Source organism: Hemicordylus capensis, chromosome 15 (assembly GCF_027244095.1).
Source record: "Hemicordylus capensis ecotype Gifberg chromosome 15, rHemCap1.1.pri, whole genome shotgun sequence".
Taxonomy (NCBI): Eukaryota; Metazoa; Chordata; class Lepidosauria; order Squamata; family Cordylidae; genus Hemicordylus; species Hemicordylus capensis.
In genome coordinates this window covers 17,313,989-17,333,582 of record NC_069671.1, presented here as the reverse complement: position 1 = coordinate 17,333,582, position 19,594 = coordinate 17,313,989, and the positions used below count along the sequence as shown (strand labels likewise).

The 19,594-nt window shown below is 49.6% G+C and overlaps 1 protein-coding gene across 10 annotated transcripts in view; it reads right to left on the bottom strand.

Annotated features, from left to right (window-relative positions):
• Positions 1-1,539: 1,539 nt before the first annotated feature.
• NOS1 (nitric oxide synthase 1) overlaps positions 1,540-19,594 on the bottom strand; it is a 174,486-nt gene continuing 156,431 nt past the window's right edge. For 8 of the 10 annotated variants that reach the window (XM_053279386.1, XM_053279385.1, XM_053279387.1 and 5 more), the window contains 11 exons: positions 17,491-17,626; positions 16,270-16,364; positions 13,437-13,558; positions 11,773-11,919; positions 10,754-10,890; positions 9,549-9,685; positions 8,752-8,928; positions 7,803-7,935; positions 7,173-7,363; positions 5,759-5,916; positions 1,540-4,130 (listed from right to left, as the gene is read on the bottom strand). In XM_053279386.1, coding sequence (XP_053135361.1) covers positions 3,952-4,130; positions 5,759-5,916; positions 7,173-7,363; positions 7,803-7,935; positions 8,752-8,928; positions 9,549-9,685; positions 10,754-10,890; positions 11,773-11,919; positions 13,437-13,558; positions 16,270-16,364; positions 17,491-17,626 — 1,612 coding nt within the window. In that variant the 3' untranslated portion in view covers positions 1,540-3,951. Of the gene's footprint in view, positions 4,131-5,758; positions 5,917-7,172; positions 7,364-7,802; positions 7,936-8,751; positions 8,929-9,548; positions 9,686-10,753; positions 10,891-11,772; positions 11,920-13,436; positions 13,559-16,269; positions 16,412-17,490; positions 17,627-19,594 lie in introns of those variants that run through there. The other 2 variants (XM_053279393.1, XM_053279392.1) reach the window with 2 other exon arrangements.

Here is a 19,594-nt window from a genome sequence, read left to right as displayed (position 1 = left end):
GAAGAGATTCCCCTCAGCAGGGGATGGAGCCACTCTGGGAAGAGCAGAAGGTTCCAAGTTCCCTCCCTGGCAGCATCTCCAAGACAGGGCTGAGAGCGATTCCTGCCTGCAACCTTGGAGAAGCCGCTGCCTGTCTGGGTAGATAATACTAGGCAAGATAGACTAATGGTCTGACTCAGTAGATGGCAGCTTCCTACATCCCTATGTCCATGCTCTATAACAAACATGCATGTTGGAACACAGCTTACAGACGCTGACCGGCTCCCCCTTGCAGCCTTAAATGGCCTTTTCGTCCGCCCTCCTCCTCTCTTTCTTAAAAACAAACCTTTCAGGATGAGCCCACGGAAACCCAGGCCAAATAGTCACAGGTCTGTGATGCTTACCTGGACCACGGTCTTCAAAAGGAGCAAGCAAGAGGCTCTTGACAAAGAAGGCAAGCAGGCAGAGCCCGGGACTCTGAGCGAAAAGGCCCCAAGCACACCTGCTGGCACTCAGGAGAGCATGCGAAAGAACACAGGTGTTGCCCCCAAGAGGAAAAGGGGCTTCCTCCCCTCCCTTGAAAGAAAAGGGAATTAACCCTATAGTTGCCTTCGTTGGCCATTGGTGCAGGGGCTGATGGGAGCTGTAGTTCAGCAACAGGGATGGGAGAAGTGGAGACCACTGCTGTCCTTGGGGGTTCTCCAAGGGCATGGGCTTTGGATTCCCTTCCCTGCTGCCTCATTGACACGTGGAGCTAAAGTTTCAAGGTGTTCCTTCCGAAGTCACGTCCGGAATGTTAAGCTTCGCATCTCCTGCCCACCAGGGACCATCTTGTCCCCATCCACCCCGCAAATTACTAGCCCAGGAAACGGCCTAGTGGGTAGAGCGGCCATGCATATAATCGCAGCTTGTATGTCCCAGGCAGCCAGCTTATGGAAAGAAGCAGCTGTGAAGCCCTCTGCAAGGAGAACAGGGAGAAGCAAGGAGGCTGCTCTCCTCTCAACAAGTTTGCAGGGAGCCCGAGAAGAGGCTGCCGGCCCTGGAAAGTGGTTGTGCACTAGCCGTGAGCTGGGTCACACGACCACCAAGCCACACAGCAAATCCAGCATGAATGTCAGTCTGCAGCTGACTCTTGAGAGCCAGCGTGGTGTCGTGGTTAGAGTGCTGGGCGAGGACCGGGGAGACCCGAGTTCAAATCCCCATTCAGCCATGAGACTTGCTGGGTGACTCTGGGCCAGTCGCTTCTCTCTCAGCCTAACCGACTTCACAGGGTTCTCTGGGCTGCAATCTTTTGCTTACTTACTTGGGAGTAAGCCCCACTGACCTCAATGGGACTTGCTAAGTAAATATGTTTAAGGCAGCCTGCATAACAAGCAACAGCCCTACTTTCTTTTTAATCCCTTGCAAGTTAGAACATGTGCCCATTATAAAGGGAAAAGGATCAATTTGTAACAGATGCCATAAAGTCCCGGGGTTGATTTGCTCCAAATTCCAGACCCCAGAACTTCTTTTTCTTGCCACAGTGATTCTGCAGCCACTTTACACACATATAATTCAGTATTACCTTGAAATTGTTCAGATTTTATAGACAGAAACAATACAGCTACATCAGGAACTTTCACAGAACAACAGAAAAAGTCAAAGGATTTGATCCACAGGCCCAGAATTCATTCTATTTAAAAATATATATTATATAAATGCCCAAAGAGACCCATATATATTTGCGCTGTGGGAACCCCTTTTGTAGCCCTGTCTAATTAAATAAATACATATCTAATTAAATAAATAGACTGTTTCAAAACAGTCTAAATACATATATACGGCTTATAACCTGGACAAAACTGACAGTTTATTTTTACTTCTGAGAGCCAAAGGAATAAAGCACCCAGAACCCAAAACTTCCCTAAAAATAGCTCATTTTGTGATCAAAACTGCATATTGTATGTTTTAGCTGTACAAATCTAGTGGTTTTGTTTTAAAGTATCATAATATATGTCGATTTATACATATAGATAGCACCTTTCATATAAGGATTTCTAAGTACTTTACAAACTATGCTGACGCACCCTGGGAAGGAGGTACCACAGGCAAGGATCGGGCTTCCCAGGAGCATGGAGAGGGAAAGGAAGCAGCTAGCGCTAAGACCTAAAAGTTCTTACCCCTCTGAAAGTAGGACAGTTGGATCTTTTTTGCACAGGCTGCATAGGATTCCAAGGCCTCCAATCCAGCCTATGTGGTCTGAGTCCATCAGGCAGACCCACAAATGTTGACCACTGGAACCATCTGAGGGGGTGAATGTTACCAGTGATTTCTGGCAACGCCTGCCCCCACTAGAGATGGAAAGGAGGCAACTTCATTGTTGCACTTGCAACGTTCTCGGTGGAATCATCTCTTTGCCCATTCCTGCTCTGGCTTGGATGTGTCTCCCCTCCTTTTGACTTGGCTTCTCTCGTCATTTGTGTCCTCAAGCTTTACTTCCGGCTGGCTTCCCGCAGGGCCGAGGCAGATATTAAATGGCTTGCCTGCATGAGCCACCTCTCGGAATACGCTCACCGTCCTCGGCTGCGATTGCAGGGACCGTCGCCCCTGTCCATGCAATCTCTCGGGTGTCTGCAGCCAAGGACTAGGATGGCCTTCGACATGATGCTCGCAAACATCCCAGTGCGCATGCGCTCAGATATTGCTGAACTCCACAAGGAAAAGTGCTTCTTAAATACTAGGAAGATTACAGCATGCAGGTCAACAGTTAATCCTGAAAAGAGTGGCTCCAGTGCTAACAGCAACATTCAACACGAAGCTCAGGAGAGGGCCATTTCACCCGTCGCAACGTGATAATTCTAACTTACCCCGAGCTTCACTAAGCAAGTAATCCAGTAAATAATCGACTGCTGTCTGCTGGAGATGTCAATTTTAAAAATCCGTGCTCTGCATCTTTGCGAGATATGTTTACAGTGTTTAACACAATGCAGGAGGACATGATCATGATCAACCATGGTGCCCTATCACGACTAGATACTACGCGGGCAGTTGGACTGCGAATCAAGTAATTCAGGTTTCCTGAAACACTGATAACCAGGAACTTCAGCCATGACATTTTCCTGTTTTCCTGCAACAGGAAGTGGGTTTGGATTTTTAAAGGGGGTGTGTGTGTGGCGGGGAGGGAGGAGAGGTTGGATTTGCATTTTAACATGTGGACCTTAATGGTGCAGGCTGGATAGCTCCCTTTGATGCCAATTATGAGAGAGAGAAGAGCTCGCCCGCCTGCTTTTGATATGCCCACTTGTGCAGCCTCTCCAAGACAGGCATAAGAGGTACAGAATGGAGTCGGCCGAGATGAAGGGAAGGATAGACATTCCAGCCTGAATACAAGTGCAGGCCACGCCAGCACAGGAGGAGGGCGGGGGGCGGAAGGCCCCCCCTCAAGGCTGCAGGAAACAAGAGGAGTCAAACAGCTCCCCCTCCCCTTTGCAGGAAGGGGCTCTGCTCAAGATTCGTGGCCAGGAATGTTTCGTCTCCTTCCCAGGATTTCGGCACTGGGTCGCAATAAAGTCAGGGGACAGAGTGGCATTATTTTCAGGTGACCTTAAATGATTATGTACAAAACCCAGATCCTTGAAATGCTGCATATGTGACCAACCCCCACTCATTAAATGTGAATGTTTCAGTCTCCATGCTATGGAGGGGATGTCTTCAGTTCCAGAATAAGAGCTCTGAAGTCCAGGAAGGACCATGTGCTTTGTAGGGCGGAGGTAACTGCAGACAAGTAGCATGTCCTCTTGGCCATTCTGCGTCCCACGTTATTTCACTAGTGTTTGGCACGGCATAACTGGGTGGGTCCAGGACGAACACGGTGCCACTCATTCCAATGCAAAACGCACGTCTGGACGAAGCCAGAGGACAGTCACGAAAATGGGCTTTCTGCAAAGCAGTCGTCACTGCGGATGTGTGCCTCCTGCGTTTTTAAAGAAAGGCTCACTCTTTTTTCGCATTGTACGTCTTTTGGACCGTCGCACGCGTGAGCTCAAGATCTTCCGGGTAACGGATTTCCAGCTCTGCATTTGCCACATAGTGAGTGCCGGCAAATTCCATGAAGTAGCGGCCAATGTCTGGGTGAGGGATTTCGCCGGGCTCCAGGTTGTGTTCCAGGTTTTCTGCAAGAGGAGGAAAGAATGAGAGGCCATGCCCACCACCTGAAGAAACAGCTTGGGCTTGCTGCTAGTTAGAAGGGCCAAAACCATGCAAGCAAGCAAGCAAGCAAGCAAGCAAGCAAGCAAGCAAGCAAGCAAGCAAGCGCAACCACCCAACAAAAACGAAATGCGTGGAGGTCTCAGAGAATCAACGCACTGTTCCTGCAAGAAGGACGAGCAAAGCTTTTCTGCTCTGGACATGTGAACGAACACCAGGAATATTTAGGCGGCAGTCAGATATACTAGCAGAGAGAAATAAATGAGGGCGGGTTATGCTGCTAAAGACAAGTTCCCACTCTTCTTCATCCCTCCCTTTGTTTTCCTGATGGGCAGTCAACCTGCTTCTGTCAAGTGCCAGCTTCTCTGTTCCTCCTCCCCAACACCCTCCTGCCATTAAAGGCAAAGTGTGCCATCGACTCGGTGTCGACTCCTGGCGACCAGAGCCCTGTGGTTGTCTTTGGCAGAATACAGGAAGGGTTGACCATTGCCTCCTCCCACTCTGCCCTGCTGCATGCAGTAAGCCGCAGTGCCACCTGCCCAAGCAATACTACCACTCAGCAGCGGCTAGTGTTCAATTCCAGGGACCAGTCCTTTCCTTTACCCCTTCGCAGCTGGTCCTCATCACTGACGGTGTGGCGACCCTTCCGCAACCCATCCTGCCCCAAACTGCTGAGATACCCCCCTGAGTCCCTCTCCTTCCTCCGCTCAGCCTGCTTGCTCGTGAGTCAAGGAGAGCATTCTGATGCCAGTGGGACTCTGGGTCTGGAACGCAAGCGGAAATGTGGGCCTTTCAGGGCAGAGTTCCAGGCCGGATGATTCAGAACGGGGGGAAGCAGGGCACACAATGCAGCTCTTTTAACACACTTCTCCTTGAGATCTTCACAGAACAAGTAAAAAGAAAACATTCAAAGGGACCAAAATCACTGCAGAGGTGAGACACAAACAGCGGCTTCCACGGACAACGTGTGTTGTGTTACAGAGTGCCCTCTAGTGGAAGAGTCCAACATGACGCATTCAAATACCTATAGCTATATATTTACTTCTCTTAAATGTACCCATCGCTGCTCTTGCGAGAGTTCGGGTTAGTGACGGGGTTGGGAGGAGAAGCGGCCGCTGTCAGGCCAGCCGCGGAGGAGAAACAACAGCCGGCTGTGCAGGGGAAGTGGCCTCTGCCAGGCGGCCAGCTGAGGAGAAGATGCTGCTGGCCAGTGAGGAAAAGCAGCCTGGCCGCTGAGGGAGAACGTAATGGGGCTGAAGGAGACGGGGAAGAAATGAAGATGGGGAGGAGAGACAGGGAGAACTAGGGGCCCAGGTGCTCTGCGGTCAGCTAGTTACTTTACAAAACACTTTGGATCTTCACATTTGCTTTACAGTCTTACCTCTCTTTTATCCGTATTTGATGGGCCACCAATACCGTGACCATCACTTATTACGTACATAAGTACATAAGTTAAGAAAAGCCTGTGCAGACATATGACTCTGAGACAGCTGAATAGCTTAGCACAAGTATTTGCATGCGCTGGTCATCTGGGATCTCAACTCACACACATCTGGACACGGCTGAGCATGTCAAATGTGCCCGGCTTGTTTACCTTGCGCTGCGTAGCGGCAGGATCCGTCCTCCACCAAAACGTTGTAGAAAGGCTGGTGGGGGCCATGGGGCAGGCTGTGGACGTTCATGTTCCGGATCCACTCGTGGCCCATCATGCAGGCCGGGTCCCAGCCGTAGATGACACAGTTATAGCCATATCTGGATGGAGATGGAAGGAAAGGCACGTGGTTCAGTCAGTGGCTGGACTGGAGGCAGCGTGGCAGATCTAATGCTGGGGAGATCGAGGTGTGGCTCGGATGGCTGAGGACAGCTGCAGGACAGGCAGTGCATTGGTCCACCTAGCTCAGTCCTGTCTACACAGACTAGCAGAGACTAGAACCTCTCCACGGTTGCCCCTGCGAACTGAGCAAAGAGGTGCCTTTTAAAAGTGCTTCTCTTTATTGAGCATAGGAACATGGGAAGCTGCCATATACTGAGTCAGACCACTGGTCTATCTAGCTCAGTATTGCCTACACAGACTGGCAGCGGCTTCTCCAAGGTTGCAGGCAGGAGTCTCTCTCAGCCTTATCTTGGAGATGCTGCCAGGGAGGGAACTGGGAACCTTCTGCTCTTCCCAGAGCGGCTCCATCCCCTGAGGGGAATATCTCACAGTGCTCACACTTCTAGTCTCCCTTTCATATACAGACCAGGGCAGACCCTGCTTAGCTAAGGGGACAAGTCCTGCTTGCTACTACAAGAACAGGGAGAGAGCAACTGGCCCTACCCACCCTCAGCACAGCAACCCTCCAGGGGCTGTTGCTGGTGCCTATCTTACGTTTCTTTCTTTTTTTTATTGCGAGCCCTTTGGGGATAGGGAGCCATTTTATTTATTTACATCAATGTAAACCGCTTTGGGAACTTCGTTGAAAAGCGGTATATAAATATATCCATTGTTTCAGGCAGGAGTCTCTCCCAGCCCTCCCTGGAGATGCTGCCAGGGAGTAAGCAGGGCAATTTCCTGGCAACCAGTTTCAAGGGATGACCTCTGGTTCTGGTGTTGTGAGAGAGGGAGAAAAAATTCCCTCTCCCCACACCATGCATAATTTTAGGGACTGCTCATTGTTGCCTTCCCCCTCCCCACTAAAAAGCCCCAAGTGTTGTAAGCTTGTCTCGCAAGGAAGGTGCTCCCGGCCCCTGATCATCTGGGTTGCCCTCTTCTGCACCTTCTCCAGTTCTGTCCTGTCCTTTTTGAGACGTGCTGACCAGATGTGGCTGCACCACACCGAACGTGCCCTTGTATAAAGGGGCATGATGATATTAGCTACCCTCGGAGCCAACACTGAGGGATGTGGAAGCTGAATCCACACACGCAAATCCTCAGCTGATGCTGCGGTCGCCAGGTGATGGACACCCCTGAGCGAAACAAGAGAGTGGGGAGGGAGTCGCGAGAATCGGGGGGGGGGGAGGAAATCCACCTCTTGTGCTTCATCACCAGACCGACGGAGTAGCAGACATCTTTGTGCTTCTCCTCCGAGTGGAGCTTCACGTCCGGACCCACCTCCTCCTTCCGGCGCTCAATATGCTCCAGGGTGTGCTGAACTAAGTAGCCCACCGCCCCGTGCTGGGAGGGGTCCAGAGCTTGGATGTGCTGCAAGATGTCCAGCACCTTTGGAGGAGGAAACAAAAACAAGGGACCCCTGAATAGTCAGGGCATTCGATGGAATTCTCTGCCGAGGGAAGTGGTGAGGGCCGCTAGCTGGGATGGCTTTAAAGGGGGCTTGGACAAATTCATCGAGGACAGGTCTAGCAGTGGCTACTAGCCGGAGGGCTACAGGCCACCCCCAGCCTCAGAGGCAGGAGGCCTCTGAATCCCAGTTGCAGGGGAGCCACAGCAGGAGAGAGGGCATGCCTTCATCTCTTGCCTGTGGGCTCCCCAGAGGCATCTGGTGGGCCCCTGCTGTGAAACAGGATGCTGGACTAGATGGGCCTTCTTGGGCCTGATCCAGCAGGGCTGTTCTGATGGTCTTTAATAATAATGAGCCACTGTGGTTAAGAGCTCTGGAGCCCTTGGAGTAAACTTACAGACATGCACAATCTGCGGATACCTTTTCTGGCCAGATGCCCAGGTGGAAGTAGAGTCTAGCTTGGAGCATCAGATGCTGCACGTTATCTGGATACATGGCCAGGTACAGATCCAAAGAATCCCTCAAGAGCTGGTAGGACTGATCAGTGCTTTCCCTGTCAGGAGGAAGAGAAGGGGGGAAAAACAACAACCCCAAGCTAAAGGAAAAACGGCTCATTTCCAAGTGTGAACTGCCCTGCTGCCGAGACCACACACTGCAATGTGGGACGGAGCCCAGAGCCCGGTGGCAGAACATCCGCTCTGCATGTCAAAGGCCCCGGGTTCCATCCCTGGCAGCGTCTCCAAGCAGGGCTGGGAAAGACGCCTGCCTGGAACCTTGGAGAGCCGCTGCCAGTTCGAGCAGACAGTACTAAGCTAGAGGAATCAATGGCTTGACTCGGGTTAAAGCAGCTTTCTATCTCCCCATACACCTAACCAACTTGTTCCAAGCAGCCTCTGAAGAGTGTCAGGCTGCTGTACGAAGCCGCTTCTCCGGGCTTTGAAGGCTCGTTCCCAGAAAGGCCAGAGTAATATGACGCCGGCCCCTAGTGATGGCGCCAGTGTCTGTAACTGCTTGGTTTGGGAGACAAAAGGGCTCCGCGCCGAATGCTCACCTCCCTTACAGAGATTGCCTCAATCCCCCCCCCCCGAAAACTCTTCCTCGCCTTGGGTTGTAACCAGAGCTCCCATTGCGGAACACCGAACACAGCCGCTGCTGGGCCCCCGGTTGCTTAGGGTGGGCATTTGGTGCCCTGGAAACAACACATCCCAGGGCTCCTTGACTCTGCACTCGACTGACCTAGAGAGGCCAATGAAAGGCCCTCCGCCTCCTAGCTGCTACATGCCGCCAGCGATTTATCTGCACCACCCGCTGAGATTCCAGGCCCTCTTGAGAAGGGACCGACTCGCCAGATGCTTCCCTGGCCTCTTACCGCTTCCCAATGTTCAAGAGGTTGCCCACCATGCGCTGGAGAACCTCCTTGGCCGTCGCCACTCCATAGAACTCCTCCGTCACGTGGTGCCCAATCAGGTACTCGCACTCCTTCACGGTTAGCTGCTTGCCCTTCCCAAAGGCGTCGATGTACGCGTAGTCAAAGATGCTGGGGCTTCTGAATGAAGTGGCGAGGAAATGACACAGCGCACGTGAGGCCATGCTCAAGGACCGAAGAGCAGCCCTGCTGGGTCAGGCCCAAGGAGGCCCATCTGGTCCAGCATCCGGTTTCACACAGTGGCCCACCAGATGCCCCCTGAGAAGCCCACGGTCAAGAGGCGAAGGCGTGCCCTCTCTCCTGCTGTTGCTCCCCTGCAACTGGTACTCAGAGGCCTCCTGCCTCTGAGGCTGGAGGTGGCCCACAGCCACCAGACAAGTAGCCACTGATAGACCTGCCCTCCATGAATTTCTCTAAGCCCCTTTTAAAGCCACCCAAGCTGGTGGCCATTTCACCTACAGTGAAAAAGACTGTACTGCAGGGATACTGATGACCAACAGGGCAAGTCGCAGGATTTTTCTAATCAAGAGCAACCATTTTCCTTTTGCAGCAGGGAGGGAGAAAAAGCCCTTCACCATGACTTCACCACTTGGCCACAGCTGACTAGGAAGCAGCAACACAGGATGTTTCAGCATCTTGCTGCCTGAGATGGCTGCCGCTCTCACGCTCTTGGCAGCTCGGAGAACAGCTTCCTGGGCGGCTGCAGAGAAAAGGCGCCAAATGGAACTTGAAAAGCTTACCCTTCTGTCCCTTGGCACCATCTGAGCAGAAAATGACTGGGAAAGTTGACTGGCTCTAGCTGGACACCCAACTGCTTGGCGATGGTCAAATACAGCACTGACAAGCTGATCGGGATGCCTGTCCTGTGGATCAAAACCTGGAGAGAGGAAACGGGATTTTATAGAAAGAGCGGGAGATCAGTTTAATCAGGCAAGACAAAAGATCCCCCGAGAAGGCACAAGCTCAAAGCAAAAGTTACCATATAACCGTTTGAGAACACAGGAGGCTGCCTTACACTGAGTAGGGATGTGCACGAAATTAGCTCGAATTCAATTCGAATCGATTCGGAACCACTGAGCAGAGCGGGAATTTGTTTGAATCAATCCGCATTCCTTCAAATTTGATTGCTTGATTCAAATTCAGGCAAATTCAAATCGATTCGAACAAATCTCCACTCTGTTCTAAATGGAATCGATTCGAAGTCGGGCAAATTTCGTGCACATCCCTAATACCGAGTCGGACCATTGGTCTATCTAGCTTAGTATTGTCAACAATGACGGGCAGCAGTTCTCCAGGGTTTCAGGTAGGGATCTTTCCCAGCCTTGCTTGGAGATGACGCCAAGGAGTGAGCTTCTGTGCGTGCAAGGAAAATGCTCTACCACTGAGCTAAGGCCCCATCTCTCTCTTTACAACCGGGCTGCACAACTTTGACCCTCCAGCTATGTTGTTGGACTACAATTCCCACCATCCCCGACTACTGGCCATAGTGGATGGGGATGATGGGAGATGTAGTCCAACAACAGCTAGACGGTCCAAGTTGTGTAGCCTTGCTTGCTTTAGAGCTTTGGCCCAAACTGGCATGTTAGGTATTTAGGAACATAGGAAGCTGCCATATACCGAATCAGACTACTGGTCTATCTAGCTCAGTATTGTCTTCACAGACTGGCAGCGGCTTCTCTCTCAGCCCTATCTTGGAGACGCTGCCAGGGAGGGAACTTGGAACCTAAATGCTCCTCCCAGAGCAGCTCCATCGCCTAAGGGGAATATCTTACAGTGCTCACATGTAGTCTCCCATTCAAAAGCTAAGCAGGGTCCACCCTGCAAAGGAGACATGTCATGCTTGCAACCACAAGGTCAGCTCTCCTTAAAAAACAAATTTGAGCTATTTGCACAAAAATGAGTTAAACAGGGAGCTTTCAGATTTGTTCAGGAAAGCTATGCTTACCTGGCGGATGTATGAATTCAGAGAATTGTAGTAATCCACTTCGTTCCCTTTGTATTTTAATTGTTCATACAGGACATAGTTCATGGCATCGAGAACCTGCCTCTGAAGCTCCACCTGGGAGACTATCAAGGCCTCTCCTGAAATGTGACAAGAAGTACCATCTCAAGGCTGGCATAAAAGACTGAAAGTTCACTTACATTGTGGGAAACTGTATACACACACACACGTCATTTTCGTTTATCTGTTTCCTGTCCAGATGACATGCTCCCCTGTTGCGCAATTTTGCAGCACCATCTGCTGGCTGGTTGCTGCAAATCCATGATGCGAATCCACTATTCTCAGGCTGCAAAGTTGTACAACCCAGAAACAAACCGTCTGGACGAGGAGCGGATACACAAAAAGAACTTCCATTTTCAAACGGAGTATTTCTTCTTCTGGAAACCCCCAAGGCCTTTGATGCTAATGGCCGACAATGTATCTTGTGGCAGTAAGCTTCATAACCAATAATGTTCTGTGGGGGAAAGTGCTTCCTTTTCTCTGTCCTGAATTTACTGTCAATCAGTTTCATTAGGTGGTTCTGAGTTCTAGTTTTAGCAAAGTTAAGAAGAGCCTCTATACTCTCCACACCCCTTCCTTCACTCCACTAGTCAATTCCTTCTTTCATTCCAGCTTTCCTTGGCCCATTCCCTTTTCAGACCCTGCCTCCTCCTTTTCCAGCCTTCTCTATCCACTTTCCCCTAGCCCTTCCGCCCTGCCCCTCTCGGGGATCAGAAGAGCTTAGCCAACGGCAGCTTCACCACCACCAAGAAACCTTTCACACAGGGGCTTTAGAACTTGGGTCCCTAGATGTTGATGGACTACAGCTCCCAGCGCTGTGGTCTGACATCCACTGGGCAGCCAAGTTTGAGAAGCCCCGGGTTGAGTGCATTATCAGTCTAGGCTGGACTTTCACACAGCTTCTCTCAGAGTGGCAGCACCACGACAGGCAACGCGAAGAAAAGGAAGCTTCCATACAATACCTGCTGTGTGGGCTACGCTTGGATGCCTGGGGTTTTTGGATTTCAGATGTTTACGAACTTTAGAAATGATGTCATCAACCTGGGCCTGGACGCTCTCTAAGCAGATGTCAGACAGTGGGTTACAATACTGGTCAATCAATACAGCACCTGGAAAAGCCAAGAGACCCCCAGAAATGTTAACCCGCCCTTTTAAGATTTCATCTCTGTTAAGCGTGCTTGCCAACGAAGCTGCTCTTTTAACGTCAGAAAAAGGTCTCTGCATGCCTGATTTTGATTGCTGTATTTCAGCTATTCGTAACATGAAAATACAGTTTGAATGTGGGATATGGATAAATGGTTCCTCGATTCTCATTCTGCCTCTGTAAAGGACTCCAGATTTCCTCTGCTACTGATCTCATTGGTTCTTCTTTCCAACCCAAATTCAAAATCGTCTGTCTCCAACTTAATCATCACTCATGGAGGAGAGCTGGTCTTGTGGTAGCAAGCACGAATTGTCCCCTTTGCTAAGCAGGGTCCATCCTGGTTTGCAATTGGATGAGAGACTACATGTCTGAGCACTGCAAGGTATTCCCCTTGGGGGATGGAGCCATAGCTCAGTGGAAAAGCACCTGCCTGCTTGCATGCAGAAGGTTCCAAGTTCCCTCTCTGGCAAAATCTCCAAGATAGGGCTGAGAGAGACTCCTGCCTGCAACCTTGGAGAAGCCACTGTCAGTCTGTGAAGACAATCCTGAGCTAAACAGACCAATGGCCTGACTCGGTAAAAGGCCTGATTTCCCCACCTGCTGCTTGGTTCAGTCCATCTCAGGACTCAATTTCCTCATTCATTCTGTTGCATGTGTCGATTCAGCCTCCTGTCCATTTTGGACTGGCCGCAGTTTCCAAAAATCCCTGGCAACATCCTTTCCTAGCCTTGCGACCGGAAGTTCCTCTAAACCAGGCCTGCTCATCTTTGGCCCTCCAACTCTTTTTGGACCACAATACCCATAATCCCCAGCCACAGTGGCCAATAGCCAGGGACTATGGGAGTGGTAGGCCAACATCTGCAGGAGGGCTGAAGTTGAGCAGCCCTGCTCTAAATGGAGACGCCAGGGACATCCTAAGGAACAGAGATGGGCAAAGCACGTGTGAAGCATTGACAGATACTGTATATATTAAGAGTCCACCATGTCCAACAAGTTGCTCAAGAGTGGTCCAAGTCTATCCTCGTGAAATTATTGAAGCACTTTCACTTCCTAAAAGAAAATGAAAAGAACTTGACCAGTTGCAGAAGGGAAAGCTCCCGTGTGATTAAGTTTAGAAGAAGAATACCATGGCCAGAGAACCAGAGAGATCAAATCTCTATTCTGCTGGAGGAAATTAAAAGACAACCACAAGGACAAGCAAAGAGAGCAGTGAACAGGGCTAAGGTACTTGACATCCAGATAAACATGGGCGGCAGATATTCCAGTAACAACATCTGAGAACAGAGGAGAGGGAACAGTATCTTTTTTCAATACATGAGAAGACAGAGGGCGAGCTGTTGATAAACAGCTTGTTGAAATATATTATGCTCACTCTATCTATTAACAAAGTTCAGACCCAGATATGAGAACTCTTGTGAGGCTCAGAGATCCACCATAGAAACAGGCTTCTTTGCTGGCTATCTCCTTTTGACCACTACTCACCTTCCATAAAGGACTGCTCATCTGCTGGGCGCTGGAGATATGCCTTCAGTTTTTTTAAGATATTTTGTTGCCGCAGGAAGTAGAGGATTTTCTTTGCATAGTATTTCCATGTCAGGCCTTTGCTGCCGAACAAAAAGGGAACAACTGGAGTGAACAATTGCTTGGAAGAGTCATGGAGAGAAAAGACGGGGCGGGGGAGAGATAGGGCAAGCACACACAGATAGAAAGTCTTGAATCAGCACTGCAAAAATAAGAGATTACTGAAGCACAACCCAGGAGCCAGACGGACCATTAGGCATCCACAAGGGAGAAGCAAGATTTTATTAAAACAGGGATTGTGGTTTATTACCAAAGGAGAGAGAGAGAGAGTTCCTAACACACAATCCTATCTATGGGACAATGGACACAGAGACTACAATGGAATTCGAATACCTTTATGGTGGTTTCTTTTTTCCTATTAAGAGTTTTATTAAATTTTAGAGCGTACACATAGTCAGATGTACGAGACAGATCTCATGCTGCCCTCAACCCAGCAGAGGTAAAGTAAGGTCTCAAAAAATGATATTCAGGCATAAAGACCCAGTTTTTATTGGGACCTGATGGATTTCTAGGCCACTTTTTAAACACTGCTTTCCAAGTAGGTCACAATTAAGAAAAAAAAAGAGCCCTATATCCAGACATTACATTGTCACCTGCATCCAGATGTCCGTATACTCGTACATGTTTACATATGCAGGACTGTACCTGAATTTGCTTTAAAAATGAGATACATTTTGTCCATGAGACCTGGATACAGGTCCTTCAAATGTATGGTGCAGACAGCAAGCATAACATGAATGTACCAGCATACAATTCTGCTCTTGTGCACACTTACAGACTGTACAAGGATTGAACATAGCATGTGAATAGGGCTAAAGTGTCAGTAAAGTTACAGCAGTAACAGTAACACGATTAAAACGAAAAGAACGAGGGAAAACACAACACACAACACCCCAGAGACCAAGCAGCCGGGTAATCCCCCAAGCAACCTTCAAAGTTGGGGCCATAGCATGCAACCTACATACTTAGGTTTCTCCTCACAACAGCCCTGGGAAGTAGGTTAGGCTGAGAGAGAAGCGACTGGCCCAGAGTCACCCAGCAAGTCTCACGGCTGAATGGGGATTTGGACTCGGGTCTCCCCGGTCCTAGTCCAGCACTCTAGCCACTACACCACGCTACACCATTGCCGACAATGAAGGGATCAGAAAGGAGGGAAAGCATATTTTAAGTGCAAAATGCCACAAGGAGAAAGGGAAAAAAAAGAAAAGGAAAGGAATGGAAAAAGAAAGAAAAAGAATGGCAGGAACAGCAATGAAGAGGGGAAGTCAGGATTTCTATGACCTTTTGTTCAGGGGCTAGAGAAGAAGCAAGGCACAGGACAGCCTGGCCAACATCCATCAAGCGTGAACTAATTATGGCAGCACAAAAAGGTCGACTCCAATCACCTACAGAATAACTCATTTCTCCTAAGAGGACACTGTACCCAAGGGCACCCCAAATCCTTGCGAAATGCTGCTCTGGAGATGGAAACCCTTTCCTTTTGTCTCTCCCCCACCCCCTTGCTTCATTCCCACTCACTCCAGCAAAAGATCAAATCCTGCATCCCATTATCCTCCCGTCAATCAGGGTGCTCGGTAGGAACAGACCCGCGATCGGGACATCTTCCAGGGAAGCGATTTAGCCTAATGATCGTGAATGGCAAGGACTGCAGCATAATCAGCGAATAATTAGCATACATTTCTGCTTAATAGGGATGTGTGCAGCCAATGCGAAGACTCAAATGGCACTGACCAGAAACCTAATCAATCCAAAATGTTAAGCTGCAGCTGTAGCAGAGTGAGAGGATGAAATGCAAGGGAAAGTTTTGGTATATTCTTGCAGAAGAGTCCCGGCAGTCAAGACTGAAGGTTTAGTGACCTAACCCGAGAACCTCAAGGCTATTTCATCGGGGGGAAAGGACCATCCTTCACCCGATTAAAGGACAGTTAGTTAATCAGATGAGTTTTAGTTGGTTGACTAAGGGCAGTTTCACCCGATGGACCGAAAGTAGGTAGAAGGAAACCAGAGCTTCTCTCCAACTTACTTTCTACTTACTTTAAGGTGACCATGGGAAGCCACGCTAAATCTCCATACATTAGAATATTAGGAGGGGACCACAGCTCAGTGGTAGAGCATCTGCTTTGCATGCACAAGGACCTAGTTGCAACCCCTGACATCTCCAGGGAGGGCTGGGAAAGCCTCCTGCCTGAAACCTTGGAGAGCTGCTGCCAGTCAGTGAAGACAATACTGAATTGAGATGAACCAAAGATCTGACTCAGTTTAAGGCAGCGACGCACCCTTGTGTTGCAGTGGGTATAATTTTAAAAGAGGCATTTCCTATTCTCTCTCTCTCATGTAGGAGGGAATGCCTCTTAAGGTGGCATGCCTCTTTAGGATAGTGCTTGCCATTTGCGGTTTTTACTGAGTATCTGTACTAAAAATAAACTTGAAAAGTTTTATAAACTATTAACCAGTGAACCGGGGAACCATTTCAGCTAGTCAAAATGTGTTTAGCTGGTTAGATTAACTGATTCAGTGTTGCACCCCTGATAAAAATGCAATTTGATTTTGTTGTTAGCAAATATTGGGTATTTTTACACAAGCCGGAAGTTGAACATGAACCGCCCTGAGCCATTTTTGGAAGGGCGGTATAGAAATTGAATGAATGAATGAATGAATGAACAAACAAACATACAATCAAGTGTGAGAAAAGGCACGACATACTCCTTCCTTAGACCTCTGGATTCAGCCTCACCTTCCTTCCATACTCAGGATGGACATCAACTCATCCTCAAAGAAGTGACAGGGACACTCAAGCGTTTCAACATCACTGAAGCCATCGCAGGGAACCTGGCAAAAGAGCAGCGCGAGATCAACCCACAGCCGAGGAGTTTCCCCTATTCGAGAGGGAAATGTCCAACTCAGGTTAAAACGTTGGGTAACCGAAGGAATCTGATCTGAAGACAGCTCATCCCACAAAGAAAGAACACTCCAAAACACACACACACACACACACACACACACACACACACACACACACACACACACACACACTCTCTCTCTCTCTCTCTCTCTCTCTCTCTCTCTCTCTCTCTCTCTCTACTCTTTTGGAAACCAAGGTCTTATGGCAACATGAGCAACTGCAAAATCCAAAAGGAGATGGCTCTGTGGAGTGGACACATGACTTAAAAATATTACTGGCGTTTTTTTTGTTACGACCGTATGGAGCCAGTCTTCCAAACTGGTCTCCTTCCCAAGAGTTGCCTTCCTCACTATTGGAATAAGGATGAATGGAGAAGGAAAAACCGAGGCCCGAGTCCTCCGTTTCCACTTCTAGCTAAAGACAGATTTCCTAGACCTGTGTGTCAATATTCAGCCTTTTCATTCCTATCAGTCCAGATTGTTTCCTCTATCACCTGCTACTTCAATACCGGATTTCCCTTCCAATTATGAGGCCTTCTTCCTAGATTAGTCACATGACTAATCCAGCCAATCGAGGGCCACTTAGAGAAGAGGGCGACTTCACGATGCTGCGTAGCGCACTGTTTTCTCCCCTGCCACCATTTTCTTTGCCCGCCCGCCACCACCAGCGTTTTCCCCCTCCACCGCCGTTTTCTTCACCCACCCGCTCCCGCCTTCTTGTCCGGCGCCACCGCTTTCTTCTTCCCCTGCCGGCAGTTCACTCGCAAACTCTCACATGAGCTGCCACGCATAGGATTAACGAGGGATACACCTAGAAGAAATATATATTCTCCTTTTTATTCCTTAAAAGAGATTGCCTGGCCAAAAGTGCCCATTTCCCCTGTTCCTTCTATTCAAAGAATGCCGATATCGCCCTTACTGAACATTTATGTCATCGACGAGAGGAAACAAAAGAATTTGCCTCCAAAAGGAGGGAAACAAAGGCAAGGCGAGTCTGCTGTGGCAAGAGACAGCGGTGCAGAGAGTAACGGTCCCGACAATCAAGAGGTCTTACATGCTCCGAAAAGAACCTTTTGGAGAACGAGGCGACAATTCTTCGTGCCTCCAAGCCAGCTTTCTGCCGGGCTCTGTATTCCTCCAGCCAGTTCACGCTTTCTGCCTGGTTGTAGTACTTCATTAGCGATGGCCACCTACAGAAGAGACAAATAAAACCGGCAACTTCAGTCTTGACGCAATCGCTCAAAAATGCCGGCGAGCCACTAGCTGGCTGGCAAGGGCGGCTTGCATTTTGATCGCGGAAGCCAGGAAAACTTCATTCTTCCCTTATCTCATTATTTTTAGACTCGCTGCAGAGAGACCACCACAGAAGGCTCAATGTTTAAAAGGAAGAAAGTGGGGGGGAAGGAAAGGAAAGGTTTTCAAAGCTAGCTGTTGATCCTTGAACAAATGGTTGATTAGGGAAGGGCTCGTCTTCCCTTAAGCCCAGGGAGGCTATTATTTGGACAGACCAAACAAGCAACAGAACCACGAGGCACTTTCAGATTACGGACACCTTGTACTTAGATAAAGCAGCTGAAAGGCCTAACTTGGCTTGAGAATATTCCCTCTCCCTCTCCCGGACAAAGAAGTTTGCTTGCACACCGTCTTACTAAATGCAGTGAAGCCTCAAACTCATGACAAGGCCAAGTCAAAAAAGATTGCCGTGATCCCGATCCAGGGACTTAAGACAGGGCCAACATGGGCATATATCCCAAGAACCTTTCTCAACGCAGGTAAACAAACTTAGTTGTAACCCAGTGACCTAGGCCGACAGGAGGAGAGCGGGTCTTGTGGTAGAGAGCATGCACTGTCCCCTTTGCTAAGCAGGGCCTGCCCTGGTTTGCATTTGGATGGGTGGCTACATGTGAACACAGTAAGATATTCCTTTTAGGGGATGGGGCCGTAGCTCAGTGGCAGAGCATCTAGGTCTCGGGTTCACTCCTAGGCATCATCTTCAGGTAGGGCTGGGAGAGACGTCTGCCTGAAGCCTTGGAGAAGCCGCTGCCAGTCTGGGTAGACAAAACTGAGCTAGAGGGACCAAGGGTCTGACTCCGTATATGGCAGCTTCCTATGCTTCTATGCACAGCTCCCACACCTGGATAGGATGCTTGCCCCACTCTATTAAAAGTCACGTGAACCAGCCTTATAAATGCTCCAGGACACAGATAACATGCCTCCCCACCCCTCGAAACTGATGGGGGCCTGTTTGCCCTTCTCTTGCCATGGAATAACATCAGCTGATTCAGTGAGGGGTTAGAACTGCTGGGGCAGAGGGAGAAGACGACAGGCTTGGAGGAACCCACCTTCAGCCCAATGGCTCCCTGCCCCCTAAATGCCACCACCTTGGAAAACCAAGTGACAGCTGAGGCCAGGGGCCGCCATTCGTCCCTGCCAGGAAGCACAGGAGAGAGCGGCTCGGTCTCTTTCCCCCCATGTGCATCGGGCACAGAAGTGCCAACAGCTGCTCTCTGTGGCACTGAACCCAGACCCAGCCTTGGGTTGGGGGGGGGGAGAGGTCCAAAAAGTGGCTCAAAATTCTGGGCGACTACCTGCTGTGCCCCTGATGACTTGGACGCTTCTGCGACATTCAGGATTAATGGTGCACCTGCCCATCTATTCAAAAGAATGAAGGTTGCTTGGACAGAAAGCTGTGTGTAATTCATTCGGGGCATGAAAGCGACTAGGGGACATGGTAGCCAACCCGTTTGTCCCTTCCTTCAGCAGAAGGGTCAGTTTTGGAATGAAGCAAAGGCACAGATCTGGACCTCCCGTGTCCAGTTTTGAACGGTACCCTCTCATGTGTCGTTTTAGAATAGGAAGGGAAAGCAGAAGTCACAGCAGGAGCCCCACTCAAGGGAGACGTGAAAGCTTCCAAAGCCGCGTAAACATTAATACGGAATTGGAAGTCATGAGTGAAGGCAACAGCTGAGATTTTCGAAGCAAGAGAAGCTGCTTTATCCAGAGTCAGACCCTTGGGCCTTCCAGACCAGCACTGTCTACACTGCTACTACTTCTCACCTTCTCAAAAATGGTAGTGGAAAGGAGACCTCTGGGGAGAGGAGCTGTGTGGTGCTGGGTGTCCTGCTCGCCGGAGGGTTGGGGGCCCTCGCCACTGGCGA